Raw genomic sequence first — 22,084 nt, 5'->3', positions numbered from 1 at the left:
GCAAAAAGGCATTCTCTCGCTTATATAACTTGAAAGAAGCAGCCATGAAGACAACAATGCGGTGGGGAATAAAAAAAATTAATGTGAAACAACAAAAAGCATCATATTCCTCTATTGCACATCAAATTAATAATAAAAAGATTCTTATAAACTCACCCAGAAGTTTCTAGTCGTCGATACACTCCCTACAAAGTGAAGTAACAAATAATTCGATTGGTTAGATAAATGGAAATATGCTTGCTTGAGATAATTGTGATCCCATTCTGTCTAACACCGGAAACAAGAAGAATTACAGGGCATTCAGGCTTGGCAAAGCCGCTCAGCCTAATAGATATAGGAGCTTAAGCTTTTTGAAATGGAATGAGAATATTTCTACCCTTTTTACCTTTTTAATAGAATATTCTCTGCTTTTACCTTTGCTGCTTTTCTTAATCTGATTTCTTGAAGATACTACATCGATGAGATGCACCCAGATGGATTAGGAATGAACTGGTCAGCATGATCAAACACTCAGGACAAACATAGATTTAGCTTTTGAAAATTATTTAGAATTTTTTATATGTTTTATATAAATTTTGTTGCATAGATAATGATAGGTAGGTGCAAAGATAACTTTCATGGGAAAAAAAGATAAGTAATTGTTTAAAAACAACATAGACACCGACTGGGCAATCAATCGCTAATCCAAACGTAGAAGATAGGTACAAATGAAAAGAAAGAAAGAAAGAAAGACCTATCTATGGTCTATGGTTACACAACAACAAATCCGATAAGTGATTGTGAACTTACCAGTCAATATTCATCTCCAACATATTTATCCATTGACAAGAAGTTCTAAGAAACTATCAAAGTGAACAACTAATTGGTGATATTAATCTTGATAAAGCTTGAAAGCTATATCTTATACGACTTCGTGTTAGGAATAGATAGGATTGCATTTTCCATTATGACAGTTCAAATACAAGTTACCCAAACCTTACATCGAGTGTTCCTTCCCGAAAATTACATAGCTGAAATTCCCTTAGCAGCCTAAAAACCTGCTAGCTTGGTGGTCAGTTTCATGATAGGCAGGTGTTAAATCATGAATTCAAACAGTCAAACTGGATCCTAACCCTTTCTCCCTCGTTGTTCTTTCGATTAACCAGAATTTTCTTTTTGCCCTTTTGGTTAAGTGTACTGTACAAAACAGAAAAACGTTTTTGCCATTTTGTTAGTACTATTATCTTGGCCTGAAGCAGCAGCAGACAGGGCGGAGACAGCCACTATTTAAAACAACCGCGTGTCAGTATAAGTAACCGCGAAACTGAAGTTTGGGGTAACTGGCAAAGCCAGTGCACGTAAGTAGAGCCCGTATCCCATGCTCCCACGCCCCCACTCCAGCGAAGACCTAAAACCAATAACCTTTCTTCCTGTAAACGACCAAACTTTACGCTACTTACGTGGCAATCAATGAAGGGTCTTCTCGTACAGGACCCACGGTCTTAGGTACCCGATTTCCCTGCGAACTGCGGCAGTTAGAAACCTGAAAGCAAAAGAAAAGAAAAATACGGTGTCCCACTGTCTTCACCATAGAAGTTAACTTCTCTTTAAACCCCTCACCAACTCCATCAAAATCCTATCTTTTCAAGAAACAAATAATCAGGCAAAAGGTTCAGGATAGAAGAAGCAAGGAGAACCACAACCAGGTTTCTTTTTTGTTTGGTTTGGGGAAGACAGTGAAAATGCCAGGGGACGACATAGAGAGCAGGGGAGGAGTGGTGAAGAGAAACCGCAATAACAGTAATGCTACAAGCAGCGGCTATACATCTTCATTAACTTACATGATAGAGGATACGGAGACGCAATGGACATCGTGGCTGGTACCTATGTTCGTGGTGGCTAATATTGCTGTTTTTGTTGTCGTTATGTATGTCAACAATTGTCCCAAGCAAAGGCATACGAGGCTTGTCGGCAAGTGTGTGGCGAGGTTTCTTGGTCGGTTTTCTTTTGAGCCTTTGAGAGAGAACCCACTTTTTGGTCCCTCTTCTTCTACGTAAATTACTTATTCCTTTTATTCCTCTTATGTTCTTATGTGGTTAGTCCCTTTTCTTTTATTGTTTTATTTTTATTGGATTTAATTTTTGGAACACGTGTTTCTGGTTGCGTTTGAACTCTGAATTTGGTTGATCTTTGGGGGGATTTTGGAGCATTTCTTGGCCTATTTCCTAACTATGGTTTCTCTTTGATCATTTTTCTACTGGGGTTGTCAAGGCATTAAATTGGGTTGCTGGAGGAAGAACTTAGCAGAAATTGCTTTCTTCTTTCAATTCATAATATTTTTTGCTTTAATAAGTTGTTGAAATTTATTTTTCTCATTGCTTGGCATGGATTTGAGATACTAGGTCTCTGGTTTCCATGGATTTTTCATTTATCAGTTTCTGGAATTAGAATTTCTGTAATCTGTTGTAAGGTTCTCATATGATGAAAACACATTTGCCAGTGTATTTCCATTTTTATTTTGGGCTCTCCAGACCTAATTTTTGTTCTGTTTTTGAATTAGGGATTTCATATGAAAATCCTGTATATTCATGTTATATGAGGTTTTCTTTTTTTACTGATTAGTGATTTTGAATGTAAAACTTTTGTTGGATCAGTTGAAATGCTTTATTTTTATGAATTTCAAATCTAAACTATCACCCAGTGTCCGTTGTTGGTTGAGTTTGGTTATCAGAACTTGTGAGTTTTAAGCGTTCTACGCTTTTCTTTTCTATTTTTTTATTATTTAAAAAGAATGAAGAAATTTTGTTACGTTGGCAGATTGAAGAAGTTGGGAGCTCTTGCGTGGAACAAAGTTGTGCTTAAGCATCAAGGATGGAGGCTTGTAACTTGCATCTGGCTGCATGCTGGTGTTATTCATCTTCTTGCAAACATGCTGAGCCTGGTCTTCATTGGTATACGCCTTGAACAGCAGTTTGGGTTTGGTGCGTTTCTCCTTCTGTTTGTGAAAATTTATCTTAAGGCTTGTTCATACTCTGTATGTAACATATTGAACTGAATTGCTGTGGTTTATTTTTAGCTTCTTGCTTTCTTTTTCTCCCCTTAAACTCTCTGTCAATTAGAATTTCAGCTATTGAGATGATCTGATATTTGTTTTTAAAATGTGGCAGTGCGAATTGGAATTCTTTATCTCTTGTCAGGATTTGGTGGAAGTGTTCTCTCCTCTCTATTTATCCAAAACAGCATCTCTGTTGGTGCCTCTGGTGCTCTTTTTGGACTTCTTGGTGCAATGCTTTCTGAACTAATTACAAACTGGACCATATACACAAACAAGGTGAACAATATTAAACATTCTTTTTCCTTGATCATAGAATCTTGTAGCATATATTATCACAATGTTAACCGTTGTAATATTTTAGCATATTACCAGGCTGCATCACAAACATTGCTTTTATCAATTTAATAATTTTAATGGTCTTATTAATGGCTCTTTGTTTTGCTTACTCCCCTTCTTAATATTCCACAGGCTGCAGCTCTGCTAACTCTTCTGGTTGTTATTGCCATTAACCTTGCAATAGGAATTTTGCCACATGTTGATAATTTTGCACATATTGGTGGGTTTTTGACTGGGTTCCTCCTTGGCTTTGTTCTTCTACCTCGTCCTCAGTGTGGGTGGTTAGAGCGTCGGAATCTTCCGGCTGGTACTCGTCTGAAATCCAAGTACAGGCCTTACCAATATGTCCTGTGGTTGGTTTCTGTGGTGCTGTTGGTTGTAGGGTAAGTAACCATTTATGCGTCAAATAATTGATTTTTGTTATCCTTAATCCATATCATTTTAAGATGATCGTATCTTGGTGATCATAATGATTTGAATGGCACTTTTATCTACAAAATCATGGGTATTATGAAAATTTGGTATGGAATAATTTTCTTAAATTCTGAAACGACTTGCCAGGTCATAGATTCATTTTCTTGTTATGAAAAAGGCAAACAGAATGGAGATATTTCACTTTTCTATGACCGTTAATGCTCCTTCTCATCTTTCATTTATAATGGTGGTGCATATTGAGGTAGTGGGGCATGGATTTATCCTTCCATATCAATGACAACCCGAGATAACTTAGAAGACAGTCTTTGGTTTATGTTCCCTGTCAATGGTTACTTGTTTCCATGGCATGAGATGGTTATCTTTATATCTTTAGATCAGGAAGAAACTGGAAAATTTTGTTGTATTATTTATACAGAAGTCGTATCAAATTCCATGTTTCTGCAATGGCCAACACACTGACTCAATTGCTTTCTATTCTTGCTAAAATGTCAGATTCACTGTTGCATTGGTAATGCTCTTTCGTGGAGAAAATGGAAATGATCATTGCCATTGGTGTCACTATCTGAGCTGTGTCCCCACCTCTAGATGGAATTGCAATGAAAACTAGCACTGGATAAGCTTCACTTTGTCTGGAGATTTCTTTTTCTACATACAATTTGTAAATGCATAGTTATAGCTTAGGGGTGTGAAGTGCTGTGTTTTCTGTATTTTCCTTTCTTTAGACATCAGAACACTGCTATGATTGTTGGTTTTACATCTCTTGACAGAATTATTTTATGTACATGATGAAGCCTTTCTTACAAACAAAGAAAAGAGAAGAACAGAGCAAACTTATTCCTTTTCAAGCATATCATGCCAAAAAATTTACAAGGCAATCACTTTCATCCCGTCTGTAAACGGGTCATGTGATCTTAAGGTAAAAAAAACTATTATAAATGGCGTCACCCGGAGTCAAACCGGAGCCCTTCAGTGTGTTAGACTGACGTGATAACCCACACCACCACGACGCCTTGCTCTTTTAATGGCGTCCGTAACGGCTCCTGTGATTGGCTATTCTTACTTGTCTTTGACATCAGGGCCAAATAAAATAAAACTATGATAAATGGCATCGCCTGGATTCAAACCGGAAACCTGCAGTGTGTTAACTGACGTGATAACCAACAACACCGTAGTTTTTTCATGGCTCAGGGTCGCACTATTTTTAAAACTGACATGTAAAGCGGATTTTCTACAGTTTTGGGGTAAGCGCAGTGCGGTCCACCTTAACTTTAGCAGGGCACGCAGTTCTTGGGCCAACTCATTCGAAGTAAGATGCCCTACTGGCCAGTATGGTCTGCCGCATGGGCACTTTGGCAGATACTCATTCAACCGTCGTGAACCTCCACACGTTTTTCATTGCATACCAATTGCACACCAACCCAAGTTAAATCAGCGCTATAAATTTTACATGGATTTTTTTTTCCCAGAAGCCAAACTCATCTAGTAGGCTAGTAGGATAAGGTCCAAACTCCAAACTAACATAACTTTGATAAAATAAATTGAAATGGGGGGTCACGGAATAATGATAGGTGTGTTGATGTTGCTTTCATGGGCCATCTCAACAGCTGCTGCAGTGGACTGCACCACTGTGACAGGGCTACTCTCAACCTGCTCCGCCTTCATTACCTATGGATCACCCGATCCCTACCCGGGTTCACCATGTTGTGATGCTGTGATGAACCTGAACTTGATCGCTGACTCCACCGATAATAGGAAATCCGTTTGTGGGTGCTTGATGGGGCTCATTACCACTTACAATCCTAATTCCACCGCTATTGCTACTTTGCCAGGCTTTTGTGGAGTCGCACTGGGCTTCACCATTGATCCTAACACGGATTGCAACTTGTATATCCTCCAATCTCTCCCTAAAAATCATAGGCATGTAGGCACACATGCACATACAGATATGCATGGCAGATAATGCATGCATCATGCATCCTTACAGACTTGTGATAAGGGTCAATGATCGTGCTGTTTTTGATAAATGCTGTTTATTTATGGCTTAAGTCATTACTTGGCGAGTGTGCCCTTATTTTAAGTTCTTAGTTACCTCTATTTGACATGATTGGTTGTTCTGCAGCATTCCATGAATGGGAATTACAGGGGATGCAAGGTGGCTCTAATGAAGAGACGTATGGAGGATCAAATAAGAAGCTGCCTTCAGCTACAGATAGAAGGACAAAAATACTTCACAAGCAATAAAAGAAACAAACTTTCTTTTCGCTACATATGAATTCTGCTTGTGTAAAAGAAAGGATTTGACAAAGGACTAATTAATTACTCTCATTTGATCTTGCACTCGATTACAATTATTACATGATCTTGTAACTAGATTGATTAGATCTAAATCATGATAATTTTTCGGAAAAAGTAAAACCACCATTGCATTTGTTACTACTTTTGAACTGAACTTGATTGGGATGATCCACATATGTTATTGTTCATTTTTTTTTATCCTTGATTTGAACAAGTTACATAGCCAATTACCACCTGTCACCTGTCCTTTTCACCCTCACTAATTGTGGACGATAACCTATAGTCAAAGACCACAATGATTCTAAGAAGACTAAGCTGTGTCATTCTCCTCGAAAGTGGTACCAAGGAAATGAACAAATTACTTGCAGTTACTTCACATCTAATTCATGTGCTACAGCCGTTCAATGTCATGGACCATACTCATGTGCACCAAAATTTGGAAATAAAAGCAAATCATGAACAAGAACAAAAAAAGAAAAAGAAAATCAGAGGACAATCACGCCATGATATCACATTCAAAGCTGTGGGTGAGTTGATTTTGTCTCATTGCTCTTTCTGCATGGGCCTCGAGATTGATTTCATGTTATCGTTGAAAATTTCCACTCTGTTGATCCGAAACCGGTTTTACAAATCGTTGTCAACAACTGTATCGGTTACTGTGCGATTGTTAGTTCTGGGAATCCAAGGTTTGTTTTGTTTTGTTATGGATAATAAAAGAATGTTGTCCGTTCACCATCGATATCGCCATGTTATGAAACCGCTTCAGACAAACTGTTGATAGGACAAAGACAGATGATGAAACGAGGCCATTGACAGAAAGCAGGTGCTTGGATGGATTTAACCTCCGTGAATCCACAGTGGGATACACACATAAGTCGAACTGAAACTCTGTTGTTTTCTTCTGCTATTATTTTCAAGAGAATTTGGAGTTGAAAGTTGGAACTGATCCCAACACAGTTAAAAGTACAAGCGAGGTAGCATTTGTAGAACAGCAAAGTGGTTCATATATAAGTATAACCATGTTACATAAATACAAACTAATTTAAGGACCGAGAACTGAAAATCTTAACATGTTGAGCGAATGACGGGTCATATTTTTCTTTGGAAGCTGTGCCCGTTTTCAATATCAATAATGTTAAGATTGATCGTGCAGGTACAAAGATTGTAACATGATGGTAAATTAATTACAACTCTAGCATTGCTGTCACACACCAGGAAATGAAAATAGGAGGGGGAGGGATCATTCCCTTTGGTTGGCACTACCAAGCCTATTCAAGCCACCAGAAGCTGGATGGACTCTGTACCTGAAGTCAACATGCTGAGGAAAATCTCTTTCTGAATTAGTCCCCGAATCCCACAACCCCTGAAAAGTTCGTCTGGTTGAACCATATTTGTCAAACTCTAGCCTCTGCCTCGGGGCACTCTGGGACCGATACTTGGCCCTGGATGATTCCGTGTTAGCCATGTAATTGGGATGACCAGAACATCCACTTAAATAGCCCCATGAGCACTCACTTCTTGCGGGTGTGAAAGGACTTCTCCTAGCACTACTTCCAGGTCTAGATGATGCAGAAAGCACTTGTGGGCTGTTGTCGGCGGTCCTTAAAACTGCTTCATCTTTTCCTCCAGGATATTTCAGAGAGCTTAATGCTAAAACTTCTGCTGAAGTGAGATTTGGTAAGGGATTTGAAGCTTTTCCTGATAGTTTTCTTGGTGAGTCGTACGTCATAAAGCTGTGGTTATAATCCAAGGCTGAACCATGCTGAGATGCCCTAAAGTTCCTGTTGCTTTGTTGGGTGTTCAAGTGAGGCTTCCAAGTATCTACTTCAAGGATTTTGTCACTCTTCTCATCATCAACATGCCCATGTCTAAGTGGAACATCTCTGTTGTTGTTCCATAAACTTTCCTCCATCCAACGGTCTAACCAATTTGAACCCATCCGTGCTTTCTCTAGATCAATGATGTCCCCCAGGTTGGAATTTGAACCACATCTCTGCACAGACAGAAGCAAACTTAAAGAATCATTTGAAGATCCAATTTTATACCCAAGTGCATTTAAATTTTTAATGGTGTAGGGTTCCGTGCTCAACAAATTTGGGAACACTACCTATGACTTTCAAATCACGTTTAAAAGTGAAAGCTAATCATATCCTAACATCAAGAAGTTCAAGGATGAAAATTATTTCCTATTTAAAAGGTTATGCAGAATGCTATCATCTGGGATAAAGCTGAAAAAACAAAACCATTTCTCATGTAGGATACCACATAGGTGCATCCTAAAATGGGAAACTGCAATGCCAATAAAGTGATACCTTGAGGATTGAGGGCCCATCAAACTTAGTACTATAAGCACGGAGTTGGCATTCATCTTTTACAGAGCTTGCAGGGACCTGCAAATATATGCAGGAAAAAGGAGCATGATGAACATACAGATAAGTTATTCTCAACAAGGTCTCATATACCGATTATTCCTCCCTACCGTACATTATAGAGCAGTAAAACACGTGTTAAAAATTGGTGGCTTTTCTTTCTATTTGAATTATGGATTCAGCCCAGCACAGTTAATTTTGTCTTGATCACAACTGTAGTCTTTTTGTTGTCCAATAATTTAAAAAAAAATGTAGGCCTTTTGACCACAGTTGATCTGCAGCTTATCATTATAGATTAATAGCAACCCAAAACCACTAAAGGTTCTTAAAGTTATAAGGTCATAAGAGTGGGCTTGGTTTGAACCTTCTGCCTGACCTAGGTCACTGACATGCCATGTGCATAAAAGTGTACAAATTTTCTTTAAGAGACGAAAATTGGAAGCAAAAATAATTGATTGGTGCAGTAAGCGGACAAGGAGAGTTCACCCCCTGTATTATGCAGTGTCTTTTAAACAGTGCCCTACTCAATGCACTATAGTAAAAAACAAAATCCTCCATAAGGATATCAGAACTTTAAGTAGGTAAAGCAACTGGTCCCTCAGTATTTCAATCCATTAGTGCATTAGGAATCATGTGAGCTCATGGCAAGCAATATCAAATTCCATTTTTTAGCGGACAACAAACCTTCTGAATCATGTTTATTAATGAATAGAGAAATTAATACTGTATCTGAATGTCAACAAGAGTAGAGGTCTGCTTACAGCATTTCGTGATTGGGACATCTTGCCGGCAGAATCAAAAGATTTTGTCACATAAGCACGACTGGCACGGGCTCGAGCTTGCAGTCTGACCAACGTTTGCATCCGCCTAAGCATGTCTGCTGTTTGCTTTCTCACAATGTGGCCTCTCACTAGTGCTTGAAGCTTCACCAATGCTTTCAATGCCCTTAGTGCCCTCCGTGCCTGACCAAGCGCCAGAAAAAGTCAAAGAATCAAGCATCATTTCCATCAGAGACTAACCAAAACCATCCAATACCAATCCAATTAATTGAATGACCTTTCTAAGAACTTTGCAGGAAGAAAATAAAAAACAAAAGAAAGAAAAAGGGCAGACTGGCATTTCTTTAGTCCTTTCAGAAGTTAAAGTCTCTAATGATAGCTTTAGTTATTTAGCCCGTTAAAAAAAATGATTCACACCATATTCACAATGAATTCAACAGGCAAGAGGCCCATGGATGGAATCATTATCTTACATAGCAAATGCAAAAGAGGGACGTAACAGAAAAGAAAGAATAACCTCTCACGTCTAAAGATCATACTAATAAATACTAGTACTACTAATTTAACCATGTCTTTACAGCTTTACAAAAGTTTAACCCAATTGTTTAATAATCTGCACAAGTAACTTTGTCCATTAATTATTGCTAGCATGCTCATCTCATCTCCTTTGAGAATTAAAATATCCTCCAACAAAATGGAACACTGGAAGGCGGGCAAATTCAATGGACAAATAAACAATTTAGTTGCCACTATTTTTTCAGTTTTTCTTGAAAAATGTAGCCCAACATGGCAAATCTGGCAATGCATAAGACATATACAAAAGAAATTTCTCTTCTCTCTTTTCTTTATCCAAACCAGAAGAAAGCTCGGAACTTGAGATAAAAGTAAACTATAGGAATACTAAAATCTAACAACTTTTCCGAAAACTAATTAACTTTCAGAAGAAAATTAGTGCTCAGTCATAAAGCTGATGTTAAAAAAAGCGTACCCAGTTGGAACAATTATTTCAATTCTGGTAGAATATGATCTAACCAGCTCACTAAAGAATAAAGTAGGCCCAGCAGCTTCGCTGCAACTGAAATTCTTGCAGAATGATGGCCTACTAAAAACGAGGTAAAACTTGCATACTACTTGTGAGGGTAGAGATGCACCCTCTGTCTAGTGTCCACCCCAATAAAGCAAGATAACAATTTTGACAAAAAATTTCTACAAAACAACATTTGGGTAGAATAATTTTGTCCACAAAGTAGTATTTCCCAGCTCAAAATATATTGTTCTTTTTTTTTTCTCTCTGTGTTTTGAGCTCTTTGACACCTTGTCTTTTAACATAGTAGGAGACAACAAAGGCAAGACAGAAAGCAAAAAGAGGAATGTGAAATTGTGAATTGGGTCAAACAAGTCGTGCTAGTTTCACATGCTTACACTAACTCTGGTCATCTCATATCTTATCCCATCACTTCACGGACTCATTAAAAAAATAAAAAACCATTTTCTAATTTTTCTTGTTCTGAAAATTGTACACTAAATTTGCATGTCTTCTGATAGGTGAGAAACTAAGCCATTCAGGCGTCGTCAGTTTCCCCATGGTACCAAGGCACCCAGAAAAATAGAAAGCAGACGCGTGGAAGGCTCGTGAGCTTGGTTTTCGTCACAATATGACGTCACTGGTACATAGTCGAAATGAAGTGGAACACACGTGTGGGAAAATTCCACGTACGACATGAGATTTTGAAGTAAATGGAGAGTTTTTGAAAAAAGGGAAGAAAAATTTAACAAATACGACAGTGAAGAAGGTTAGAGGATAACAAGGAATCAGTCCCTTGTGAAAGCCTGATGGCGAAACAACGACCTTTTAGTGTCGGCGCACCTTAATGGCCCTTTACAACACCCTTGTTTCTGTTCTTGTTTCTTTCTTCTTCTTTGGGACCATTCCCAGTTAAAACTTGAGCAATACTGTAAAAATAATAATAATAATAATAATGAAAGAGTCTCTGTTTGGAATTAAAGAAAACAAAATGTGGAACACCTCATATGCTTTTGCCCAAATAGGTGTCCCAACAACACTCTTGACACTTGAAACGCGTTAGCTCTAAAAATCTAATTTTCAAAAAAGAAGGGGAGGAAGAAGAAGCAGCTTTTCGAACTACTTGGCCTACTTGGAATTTGAAAGGTGAGGAGAGAGCTAAAAAGAATGTCAACCACAGCTCTGTTTCAAATTGAATCCTGATTAAAGCTTAAAGAACAAAGAACATTAAGTACTACTACTACTACTTACTATCTTTATTTAGCAACGAAAGACTTTTTCTTTTTTTCTTTCCCAGTTGCTTTGACGACTTTGAATGCTAAGAAAGAAAACCGGAAAAGTAAAGGAAAAAAAGAATTCCCTAGCGAAGAATATGTAAAGCCCCGTCAACGATAATTGACTAAAACCCCCCAATTTAAACAAGGTAATCCGAAGGGGCGCATTCACGGAAGAATAAAAAATCTTAAACGAAAGTAAATACTAACCAGATAACCTCGAAAAGCGGACTGTATCTTAACAGCCGCCATCTCCTGTGCGAGGCGTCTGTTGCTCCCACCGGCCCCGCCACCTCCACTTGTTAGCCTAACAACCTCAGCCGCTGCATGCGCTGCCGCGAGAGCAGCCTCAGCTACAGCAGCAGTGGCAGCTGCCACTGCTATGGCGTGCTTGTTGGCATCCAATGTGTCATCGCATGAACCAGATAGAGCATCACGATGCGAACTTGAAGACGTGGGATTGGAAGATCTGGCAAAGCTCCAACGCCTCCTGTCTCTATCAGGGCGGGCTTGGGCGGACTTCTTGGCGCCGAAGAGTCGCCGGAAAAGACCCATGGTTCATTGCCTGTAAACTACAAGTCCACTGAAAGGCATGGTTCACGAGAAAATAAGCATTTCCTCTTTTGGGGTGAAAGAAAAGAGAGAATAGAATGGGAAAGAATGTTTGGAAACGAGTGAGGGAGGAGAGGGAGAGACTTGGATTTTGTAGCCAAATGATCCACAACGCATAATACTCAAAACCATACGCGTCTCTATTATATCTGTACAACACGCGCGTCGATTTGCCCCTTTACATTTAAACAGTTATTATTACATTTACTAATATACGGTAAAAATATAAACACTTACTAAGAATTACATTTTATCATGTAAAACTAGAAAAATTAGAACAAAACTATTGTTAGTGTAATCCATTGTGTATGATGTTACTATGTCAGAGGATTTTCTTTTAATGATTTACATCAAAAGATTAAATTAAAATTTTTAAACTTCATATAGAAGAATTTGATTCATCTAATCACAATTTGACTTAAATTATAATTGATATTTATTATCAGTATATTAAGAACTATCACACATATGAAAAAAAGAAATCAATGAAATCTAAAAAAGGATTAATTACGTTGAACTTAATTGATAAAAGTTTAAAATTTAAGATTTAGAGTTTGGGAAAAAAATAAAATTTATGGGATTAAAAAAATTATATCTTAACAACAATTCAAACTCAATAAATATTTTTTTTTTCCGTAAACTTAATAAATATTCATGTATTAAAAAACAAAATATAAAATAATTAGAGCATTAAAAATAAAGTTTAAATACTGGGAGTTTATTTACAGCGCCCGCCAAACAGAAAAGACATGATTGTTTCCTGTTTTAAGAAAAAAAAAACACTTTTGTTTGTCATCATTAATTGCTTTTGGCAAGCATTAGCCATGTTTTGAATTCAAATATAGAGAGAAAGCAACGCAAGAGCAATACAAAAAGAAGAGTAAAAAACTGCAGAATTCAAATTAGATGAACTGAATTATTGAAAACTTGACAAGACAATTGACACGAAGCAAAAAAAAGGAAATAGTTACCCACTTAGGGAGTAGGAATTTACCCCATCATTAGGCAACACAAAAACGGAAAGGGGGTAATTTAAAGCAAAGCTTTAGTATAATGGATTGATTAGCATAATCATTAAGCAAAAAGCCTGAAGATGGTTAACGGAGGGCCAAATTTCACTGTTGAGTTAGGCCGTTTAGTGTTAGGTCGTTGGCGAGTAGGACCTACGCGTTTTAATGCGAAACACATGTTATTTGGTGAATTACCCTCCGAATACGGAGTCTACCTGTGGCCGTGGAGTTCTAGGATAAGCATTACTACCTTAAGTCTTGCTTTGCCCTCGCGTTCTTCCAAGCCATGCCTTGACTATCACTCTGTTTTTCTTTGAATCTTGTCTTAATGCTTTATTGACCTTTGTCCAAATTATAGCTTCTTTGGGTCAATTTGTAGTTGGAAAAAGTGGAATCATATTCTTTAATACATGGACGTAACATGTATATCTTAATCAAAGACTCTTCACGAGGAACATGAACTCGTGATTGGTCGCAATGAAACTTTTTATTTAAAAGGAAGAAAACAATGGATTTCCATAACACACGGAACCGAGGGACTTAGAAATGGCTGTGGGGCTTTGAGCCCTTTATTTAACAATTTATTCATGCATTGGTTACAGCCACAGGCCCTGAGCTGTGTAAGCTGCCTTATTTACTGTTCTTTCCCAGAGGCTGGCTTAGTTACATATTGGGCTTTTCCCAGGTGCTGCTCTCACAGTTCTGCAACATTCTGGCAGGAATTTTTCTTGGAGATTTGAACGTGGAAACCCTCTGGAAACACCAGGCCGGGCTGTCTAGCAGCATCTCCTTCCTTGATCACTGTCCACCTAAATCAGTAGTAATTTACAATATTTCATTTCGCCTTCAAGGATTAAATAGTGAATAACAGTTTTAGAGGTCTTAAATTAGTATTCATCTTACCTGTACTTTGTGACCAAATGATGAAGGAAAATAGACATTTGCAGCTTCACGAATTCTGCTCCAGCACAAAGTCTCACGCCACTCCCAAAACCCATAAAAAATTTAGAACCCGCATTCAGTTCTCGCCCCTGGCTTTGTTGTACTTGTATATTAGTTTCCAAAAATAGACTGGAAAACGGAATTGTCCCAAAGTTTTCCGAATAATCAACTTAATTACCTTCCATCGCCATGGATTGAAGGAAAGGGGATCCTCATATATTTCAGAGTTCAAATGAACAGCAGGTGTACAAGCCAAAATAATCCAACCTGCAGGAATTGTATAACCTGTACGAGCCACAGTTCACACAAAAAAGCCATATATATAACAAGAGCAGATAGGATTTTACCATCAAAAACATAAATGAATTGGTTTGGTTGATTTAAACGTGCCTTTTACTTCTACGTCTTTGACCACTTTCCTGAAAATTGCTGGGACAATATTTCCCAGCCTGATAGTTTCATTGATAACCTGAGATGAAACGTTGTGAACGTTTTGCAAAAAAAATTGTTAACGAACGTCAAATTAATGAAGAAAAAGTAGTGAACTGTAGTCGAACTCACCATATGTGTAAAAGTCATTGATTTATATTCTTTCCAAGTGATTCCAGAATCCTTCGTTTCCCTTTCAGTTAAGATTGCTTCATGTTCTTGCTGGTAGGAGAGATATCAATTTAAAGAATGTCAATAAAGATAAGTAGCGAATGCTGAAAGACTTACGGTTAATTCTGCTAGCGCTAGTGGGTTGTTGCGAAGATACTGAAGAGCTAATACAACAGCGGAGGATGCAGATTCAAAAGCAGCAAAAGGAAGAGCAAACAGTAAATCTAAAGCCGTCTGTTCTGATAGGATAGTTTCAGCTTTCTTCATTTCTTCCACTACGATATCAAGAAAATCTTTCTGTTGTCTCTTTGGTGATGCACGCCTCTCCTCCAACATACTCTTTATAACCTTCATTGCTTTGTTACGTCCCTGTCATTATTTTAGAAGTGAAAGTGATTGCAGATGCAGCATCGTCAGATAAATGATTAATAATCTGGACTTTCCTCTGTTAAGGTTACTGCGTAAACATATATGGCATCGGTACCTGTAAACATTTCCAGTAAGCCGTTCCAGGGATGTTTAGAGGAAAGGATATCAAACCATCCAGGAAAGCTGAATAGCATGCTCTTAGCTTCTTGGCGGACCTTGGATCATTGCAACTAAATAGCTTCTTCACAGTAAAATTATATATCATCTGTAAGTAAAGGGATGAATTGTCATGATTTTGGCATCATCGTATTTCATTAAAAAAGAGATATTGGTGATAGATTCGCGTTTTCTTTTTTTCCTTTTTCGCCTTCTGTTGTTATTTCATGCAAGCAGAGTTCAATAAAATACTGTCGGGAGCAAAGTTATACGGTTGCCATGGCTTGTTTCAGTTCCACTCCAGGCTCGCAAGACCACAACTGCAGATTTTTGACGGTTAATTCCTCTGTTTCAGAAAGAAGTCTTTCTTTCAGGCTTTTAGAGCCAAAAAGGTTCAAAATCAAATTTCTCAGGTACTTGTGCAGAAACCCGTGACTGGAGAGAATATTATCCTTCCCAACGATGTCGTCAAAGCTGTCCATGTACCAGGTTTGAACCAATCTCCCTTCTTGTTGGAAAATGAAGCGGTTGACTTCAGGATCAGTGGAAACAACAATCTTCCGACCAACAAGGCTAGTTCGAAACAACGAACCATACCTGGAAAAAGTAAAAGGATGCGTTTAGTGATTTCAATACATCTCCAGATTTGGGCATCAATGTTTTTTTTTTTTTTCATTTTATGGTTATTTTTACTGAAGATCGAACTTAAACAACTAGAATTAAGATGCTGTTAAATGAAGCAGACATATTGATAGTATGATTTATCCATTGCTTAAATTGCCGAACTATACATGTCAACTCTTGCATTTTACCTGTCCATTCTCTTTTTGATGAAAGGGGAAACATCGGATGTGGTGTAGGGAGAAAAGAACTGAAATGACTCTCCGACAATTGGTAAACCCATGGAACCTGGTGGGAGCTTCCCATTGCACCTTGGGTTCCTCCAGTTGTAAATCCAAAGCGCTATGCCTAAAAAAATTACTGCTATGCATAGCAGAGAACACGGCATTTTGGTCTCGACACGTGCACGAGGCAATAGGTTGCACTCTGGTCAGAACAGGAACAGCTGCGTAAATAGCATTGGGCTGGATCAAGTTTCAGTGCATTGAGAACTACAAATAGAATAAGAAATGAATTCTTTCCTTGTGGCTTTACAGATGAGAGTTGAAAAGACAGGACAAACAAAAATCTAATGACTGAAAAGATACCTGTTGGTTGTTTGGCAGTTGTCTTCGCGGTCGTTACCTTCAACATTAAGTACTACGAAACCCAACTCTCATTTATTAGAACCAAGACCTGGGAAGCCAACGAAAATCTAACAGATCAAAAGTTTAAATTGGGAGATTCCTCCGTTCAAATCTCACGGTCCTAACATCAGCCCAGGAATGACATATGGGCTTACATCATTGATCATTGTCTCATTGAGAGGGTCAAATGAGTTTTATCAGGGGAAATGCTATATGGTTTGTGTCAACTACTTGTTACGCACTCGACAGCAGTAAACTATTGTCCCTTTGAAAAAGTGGTTGAGCGTCTCTTTGAGTGAGCAAGGCTGACTTTGGTTTGCCATCGCATGTGCTGTTGAACGGGGTGTGACCGAACTGAAATGTGCTGGAATCAGATAATCCTATTGCAACGTTAGCACAACTTGAATGTCATCATACTCTTGAGCTTTAATCAATTTTACATGTATAGTATAGACACCAAATCTGACCTACCGGCGGCTTATTTTCTCCAAATTGGAAAATCTATTCCCTTCCGATAAAGGAAGAGAGAGAAAGAGACACATACACACGCAACAATGTCTGGCGAAGGTTTAAGACTGTCAGAAGCATAATCAATGAAGTCCTTCCGAACTTCATTACTGCCATCAGAAGAGTTAAGACAAGATAAAAGGCAAATCAAGACCAGCTTCAAATTTCATAGATTGGTTCGGCTGTTGAAATTGAATGTTTAATCTGGAAACAGATCTTGAATGCTAGTTCAAAGCTAGGATAGACAGTCATTTTCACAAATTTAACCCTAGCTCTTTGGGCACTCGTGTAAGATCACTTGTGATTCCTAGTTAAATATAAAGATGTTTTTTATTTCTTACAATTTGAGATGTTTGCCAATTAGTAGGTTGTTAGATTAAGTGCAACACTTAAACCGGATAAGATAAGCCAACACCCCAACATTACATTTTTTGTTTTTATTTTTCGAAAACATATTTTTAGCTGTCTATAAATAATCTTGAGCCATTGAATGTCAAGCTATTCAAACTATCCAAGCCATATCATCATAGGAAACTTTATTAATTCTAGATCATCGATCTATCAAGAAAAGAAACAAGGAGGAGAATACAATTACGAAGGAATTGCATTATTCTGCACTAATAACTTCAATTTATATACAAAAAACGGTGTATCTTATCGTGTATTCTTGGAGAGAGATCGGAATGTATGGGATGAGAGAGCAATACATACCAATTTGTAACCATGCCCCAATAGATTTTCACATGCACACAAAAACTACATATTACAAACATGATTGGAAGAATCCGCCCCTTATCTCCAGCTCAATTAGGTGAAGAAATCCTAAACATTTCATAACTGTACAAAAACAAAAATATTGACACGATAGAAGAACATGCTCAAGTCTTATCCTTTACTTGGGCCCAAGAAATGGAGTGTCAGAAGTTCTGTATCTGTGATCATAAAGCAAAAATGAAGATGAATGTGGAGGTTGGATGTCAAGTTCCATGGCCTGCAAGTGGGAAACAAGTAACAACACAGTAGATAAATTAGCATCCAGAGACCGAGTTTCACCAAAATAACAAATCGTCAGCCAAACTTATGGCTATTATTTTGGTCCCTAGTTAGTTGCGTTTACCTGCCTCAGGTGGGTGCTGTTTGAGGCAGACTCTTGGTATGTGCTGCGAATTAAAGGTTCCTGCATAGACAATGTCATCGTATGTCACAGAAAGAGCAGATTTCAGAATGCATCAGAATGCAGAGCATACAAATATTACCTGGAGTAACTGGGTTTGGCTCGGTGAGTCATGTTGGTCAGTATAGAAGTTAGGTTGTTGGTACATTTCAGCATTGGGCTCCTGGTCCATAACCATATTAGGCTGTTGGTATATGCACTGGACGACCTGATTAGCTTCAAAGTTGAATAAACCCTGTGCAAGGCATTTTTCAACAATTTAATAAATCTATTCATAGAAGCTGAGTGAACATAACTACTTCTTAGCATTATTTTATCTCGGTAAGCTGAATATTACCTGCATAACAGGAGCTGGGCCAGAGGCTTGAGGTGAAACATATGTTGGTGATGGACTTGAAATGCTGGTAATTGTGTTCGGTGAGTTTGATCGTTTGTTCTGAACTCCTTTGGTCTTGGAGCCTCTCTCTGGTACATTTTTCTGTTTCTGTCTATGTGGCACAACTGCCTCATTTTCCTTTTTACTCTGCACTCTGCTACTCTCGTCCTGATCCTCAATGGCATGTCCATCCAGAAAAATCTCTGCATTTTCACTGTCAGAAGCACTTGCACCGCTGCTACTTGAGGCAATAACTTGAGCTTCCTCAGCTTTTAGTGTCAAGATCTTCTCCACCCCTACAATTATTTCATTGAGTTGCCTTGAAGCAAAATGAAATGCATCATCAGATTCAGCTGCTCTGGCAGATATATTGAGTATACAACGGCACATATCTCTGTAACGTCTTGCTGCAACCAACTTAGGATTTTCTTGTATAATGAAATCACTATCCTCTCGTGCACAACCAATCCTTGCATCTTTTGTCCATCTCCTTAAGATATATCGGGATGGGACCACCTTTATATTCCTATGATCAAGCACTCTCAATGCATGGCTACAAAGAAACCCAACATATTCAAACTTCATACAACTGCAAATGACTGTATCATCAGAGGAATCAAATGTAACAGTGTATTCTTGACTTTGTCCAAACGTGTTAACTTTGTATTCAGATAAGTATCCATTTTGACTGCACTGATTAGCAACAACATTTAGACACTTCTCATATTCACACTGAAATACTTCAAATGCCTTTGGTGTATAGATTTCACTTGCATGCTTTAACAAAATCACATTCCCCATCAATTTTGGCTTGCAGTGGCTCATCTCATCACTAGCCTCAATTTCTTTGTAGCGTTGCTCATCTACCACCCTCTCAAAGTGCTTGAAAAATTGAAGCACGTCCTGGTCAGAGTTGAGATGACGTCTCAACTTGTTAGATAAACTCTCACCTAAATGTGAGCATTTCATATCAATAAAAAATGTATTTCTGTCATATACCACAGCCCATTTCTCCCTTTCTCTATACATCCACTTTAGCCACTCATTTTGCTTCAGGTTATAAATTTCCAGCATTGCCTCCCAAGCATGAATGAAGTCATTCTCATCCTTGTGGTCATAAATGCAACTTCTAAAATCATTGGCAAAAGCTTCAGCATCCTTCTGTACATAGCTAAGGTGTTTAAGGGCATTCCGGTGCATCTGCCATACACATATATGGTGACTTGTTTCTGGTAAGACTGAACTGATTGCTTCAACAACTGTAGCATCTTGATCTGTTAGAATGACCTTTGGCTTCTTCCCGGACATTGCTTCCAAAAATGTATGAAATAACCACTTAAGTGATTCAACAGTATCATCGTATAGAAGTGCTGCAGCAAAGATCACAACTTGATTATGATGATTCACACCTATAAACTGTACAAATGGCTTCAAGTCTTTGTTTGTTCGACAACTTGTGTCCAAACAAACCACATCACCAAAATAATTATAGTCCACAACCATATTATCATCAGCCCAAAATATGTTACTTACCTTATCATCAATATCAAGCTGTATTGCATAAAAGACTGATGGATTTTCAAAGTGTTGCCTCAGAAAATAACGCAACAAATGACCTGCCTCTCCCTCCTTCATATCTCTCACCCTTTCAGATCTTAGGTGATTGTCATAATCCTCAGCAAGACAATCAAGAGATTCACGCACCAAAAATCTTCTCCTCATCAAGTCAAAGGCTGCGTTTTGTGTCTCTGAATTGTTTGGCTTATCAGTTTCAGAAGCTTGAGCAAAGCATAGTTCCTTTTGCAATTGTAATGTTTGCTCATTGTTAGGGTTTATGTTGTCATGATTGTGGTTTGCTTCAAAATGACTAACCCGATATTTACCATTAGGTTGACGAGTAATAATCATGTGTGCCAAGCAACCAGTTCTTGTTTCCTTCCGATGCTTCTTCACATTGACATCTCTTTGATCTTTCCGCCTATAACCTTCCTTAGAACATGTAAACTTTCTAGAAACCACCTGACCATGTATCTTACTCCTGTTTACCCAATCTTTTCGAACACTAAAACCTAACAACCTAGCATATTTATTGTAAAATCTGTATGCATGTTCATCAGAATCAAATTCTATTCCAATTTTTAGTACCCCGTCTGCATTAGTTTCACCTTTCGAGGGAAGAATGGACTGAGTTGTATGGACAGGGTTCACTTTTGGGCTGCGACAATTGTGCTCTACATTCAAGTCCAATTTGTCTGATGTTTGAGCTCTATTATCTGCGTCCTCATCATGAAGGTTGCCCAAGTCATCGGCATCCCTATTCATTGACCTTCATTAAAAAGGAAGCATGAGTTACATTGTAGCAGAGGAGGAAAAGGTGAAAAATCAACAAACATTAAAGCTGTATTCAGCAAAAGACAGAACAGTTTTTCAGTAACGAAACAGGGCACTGAATTCAATGCCTTAACATGCACATAGGCAGAAGAAAGACATAACTCAGAGATAGCAATAAGATGCAAATGAAGTAAGTTTGTCAAAAACTATCTTGGAAAATATAAGCAATTCTACAGTTTCTTTTTGAGCCAGCGATTACACAAATTAAATGTAAGCTTTTGAAAGCTATTAACCATTGAATAATATGAGTTCAACATTACATTTACATTCATCAAAGAAAGAGAAGTCTGCTAAAAGTTCGTTAAATTGCCTCACTCAAAGTACAAAGTTGATGAGTTCATTAATTCAAATTAAAGCCTGTCAAAACATCTCTTATTTTCCTAACTACCATCTTATAAAAATGGTAACCAGGAATACTGAAAGTAAAGAAATTTAAGCAAAATAAATAAAAATAATTAAAGACTTACATCAATTACATTCAAGTAACATTTACTGAAATTGGGTAGATAAATAAATACGCTTCCCCCATGCAAATTAAAATAATAATAATAAAAAGAAAACAAGTTAACCACTAATAATCTATGAAGCAAGGACTCTCCCTGAGTACCGAGTTGATAGAAGAAAATGAAGGGCACAGAAGTAAAACTGACCTGGGTGTCACTAGGCTATCGTCGTTTTCGACAGAGGAAATGTCGGATTTGAGAAGAGAACCAGGATAACAAATTCGGGACCGGTCGCGTTGGGAGAAGAAGAAGGGCACTTTCGGTACAATAAGTAGTAAATAAATTGGGATGGGTCTTGGCGGCCCATTTTATACCATTTTTTTAGTTTTATTAGAAATTTCTTTGAGGCCCAAATTTGAAGACTAATTTGGATGAATATAATATAATTATTCTAGTATTTTGTCCGCATATTGGGGCAAAATTCTTTTAATTTTTAAAAAGTATTTATATTTTTTAATGTTTCTTAATTGATGCTAATGAGAATATAATCATATTCTATCCATAATCAGAATTCTAATTATGAAATAAAATTAAAGTTAAGAAAATTATATATATTGGAAGTAATTATTTTTAAATCATATAATTTATATATGAACTTAATTGCATATGTATTTGATATGCTATTTATTTCTTTTAATAAAATTTTGTGTT

General features: G+C 37.7%; 5 protein-coding genes across 6 annotated transcripts; 2 read left to right on the top strand and 3 right to left on the bottom strand.

Annotated features, from left to right (window-relative positions):
- Window positions 1,444-4,650, top strand: LOC18605515 (RHOMBOID-like protein 3). The gene is made up of 5 exons (XM_007038556.2): window positions 1,444-2,032; window positions 2,797-2,960; window positions 3,147-3,310; window positions 3,503-3,753; window positions 4,298-4,650. Exons 1-5 carry the CDS (start codon window positions 1,722-1,724, stop codon window positions 4,410-4,412), a joined length of 1,005 nt encoding a protein of 334 aa, XP_007038618.2. The 5' UTR covers window positions 1,444-1,721; the 3' UTR covers window positions 4,413-4,650.
- LOC18605514 (putative non-specific lipid-transfer protein 14) lies at window positions 5,349-6,046 on the top strand. The gene is made up of 3 exons (XM_018117113.1): window positions 5,349-5,689; window positions 5,790-5,833; window positions 5,925-6,046. The coding sequence occupies exons 1-3, from the start codon at window positions 5,349-5,351 to the stop codon at window positions 6,044-6,046; spliced, it is 507 nt and encodes a 168-aa protein (XP_017972602.1).
- On the bottom strand, window positions 7,076-12,233 carry LOC18605513 (protein IQ-DOMAIN 14). The gene is made up of 4 exons (XM_007038554.2): window positions 11,757-12,233; window positions 9,231-9,431; window positions 8,413-8,490; window positions 7,076-8,093 (listed from the first exon to the last, which is right to left on the bottom strand). The coding sequence occupies exons 1-4, from the start codon at window positions 12,099-12,101 to the stop codon at window positions 7,341-7,343; spliced, it is 1,377 nt and encodes a 458-aa protein (XP_007038616.2). The 5' UTR covers window positions 12,102-12,233; the 3' UTR covers window positions 7,076-7,340.
- Window positions 13,609-16,504, bottom strand: LOC18605512 (cytochrome P450 87A3). Of its 2 annotated transcripts, none has more exons than XM_007038553.2 (10): window positions 16,444-16,504; window positions 16,048-16,301; window positions 15,508-15,832; window positions 15,195-15,344; window positions 14,828-15,079; window positions 14,672-14,761; window positions 14,501-14,579; window positions 14,289-14,395; window positions 14,072-14,199; window positions 13,609-13,977 (listed from the first exon to the last, which is right to left on the bottom strand). In XM_007038553.2, the coding sequence occupies exons 2-10, from the start codon at window positions 16,242-16,244 to the stop codon at window positions 13,863-13,865; spliced, it is 1,443 nt and encodes a 480-aa protein (XP_007038615.2). In that variant the 5' UTR covers window positions 16,245-16,301; window positions 16,444-16,504; the 3' UTR covers window positions 13,609-13,862. The 2 variants fall into 2 exon arrangements, with proteins under 2 accessions (XP_007038615.2, XP_017972983.1); XM_018117494.1 differs by having other exon boundaries at window positions 16,048-16,347; window positions 16,444-16,468.
- On the bottom strand, window positions 17,571-21,690 carry LOC18605511 (protein FAR1-RELATED SEQUENCE 7). The gene is made up of 5 exons (XM_018117397.1): window positions 21,581-21,690; window positions 18,501-20,865; window positions 18,246-18,398; window positions 18,107-18,166; window positions 17,571-17,980 (listed from the first exon to the last, which is right to left on the bottom strand). The coding sequence occupies exons 2-5, from the start codon at window positions 20,859-20,861 to the stop codon at window positions 17,882-17,884; spliced, it is 2,673 nt and encodes an 890-aa protein (XP_017972886.1). The 5' UTR covers window positions 20,862-20,865; window positions 21,581-21,690; the 3' UTR covers window positions 17,571-17,881.

The sequence above is a fragment of the Theobroma cacao genome, chromosome 3, assembly GCF_000208745.1.
Source record: "Theobroma cacao cultivar B97-61/B2 chromosome 3, Criollo_cocoa_genome_V2, whole genome shotgun sequence".
Lineage (NCBI taxonomy): Eukaryota > Viridiplantae > Streptophyta > Magnoliopsida > Malvales > Malvaceae > Theobroma > Theobroma cacao.
Note: the sequence above shows the minus strand (reverse complement) of the source record. Positions and strands in the feature narration are given on the sequence as shown.

What these genes read in the sequence shown, in the direction of transcription:
- LOC18605515 (XM_007038556.2), top strand. Translation starts at nt 1,722, where the DNA reads ATGCCAGGGGACGACATAGAGAGCAGGGGAGGAGTGGTGAAGAGAAAC. An exon ending in TTTGGTCCCTCTTCTTCTAC is followed by an intron (nt 2,033 to 2,796) that starts GTAAATTACTTA and finishes TTACGTTGGCAG; the next exon opens with ATTGAAGAAGTTGGGAGCTC. An exon ending in GTGGTGCTGTTGGTTGTAGG is followed by an intron (nt 3,754 to 4,297) that starts GTAAGTAACCAT and finishes CTAAAATGTCAG; the next exon opens with ATTCACTGTTGCATTGGTAA.
- LOC18605514 (XM_018117113.1), top strand. Translation starts at nt 5,349, where the DNA reads ATGGGGGGTCACGGAATAATGATAGGTGTGTTGATGTTGCTTTCATGG. An exon ending in CCTAACACGGATTGCAACTT is followed by an intron (nt 5,690 to 5,789) that starts GTATATCCTCCA and finishes GCATCCTTACAG; the next exon opens with ACTTGTGATAAGGGTCAATG. An exon ending in TGCTGTTTTTGATAAATGCT is followed by an intron (nt 5,834 to 5,924) that starts GTTTATTTATGG and finishes GTTGTTCTGCAG; the next exon opens with CATTCCATGAATGGGAATTA.
- LOC18605513 (XM_007038554.2), bottom strand. Translation starts at nt 12,101, where the DNA reads ATGGGTCTTTTCCGGCGACTCTTCGGCGCCAAGAAGTCCGCCCAAGCC. An exon ending in CCGCTTTTCGAGGTTATCTG is followed by an intron (nt 9,432 to 11,756) that starts GTTAGTATTTAC and finishes GCGCTTGGTCAG; the next exon opens with GCACGGAGGGCACTAAGGGC. An exon ending in ATGGGCCCTCAATCCTCAAG is followed by an intron (nt 8,094 to 8,412) that starts GTATCACTTTAT and finishes CTGTCTGTGCAG; the next exon opens with AGATGTGGTTCAAATTCCAA.
- LOC18605512 (XM_007038553.2), bottom strand. Translation starts at nt 16,244, where the DNA reads ATGCCGTGTTCTCTGCTATGCATAGCAGTAATTTTTTTAGGCATAGCG. An exon ending in CAATGACTTTTACACATATG is followed by an intron (nt 14,580 to 14,671) that starts GTGAGTTCGACT and finishes GTTTCATCTCAG; the next exon opens with GTTATCAATGAAACTATCAG. An exon ending in TCAATCCATGGCGATGGAAG is followed by an intron (nt 14,200 to 14,288) that starts GTAATTAAGTTG and finishes CAACAAAGCCAG; the next exon opens with GGGCGAGAACTGAATGCGGG.
- LOC18605511 (XM_018117397.1), bottom strand. Translation starts at nt 20,861, where the DNA reads ATGAATAGGGATGCCGATGACTTGGGCAACCTTCATGATGAGGACGCA. An exon ending in GCCAAACCCAGTTACTCCAG is followed by an intron (nt 18,167 to 18,245) that starts GTAATATTTGTA and finishes TTGTCTATGCAG; the next exon opens with GAACCTTTAATTCGCAGCAC. An exon ending in ACAGCACCCACCTGAGGCAG is followed by an intron (nt 17,981 to 18,106) that starts GTAAACGCAACT and finishes TCCCACTTGCAG; the next exon opens with GCCATGGAACTTGACATCCA.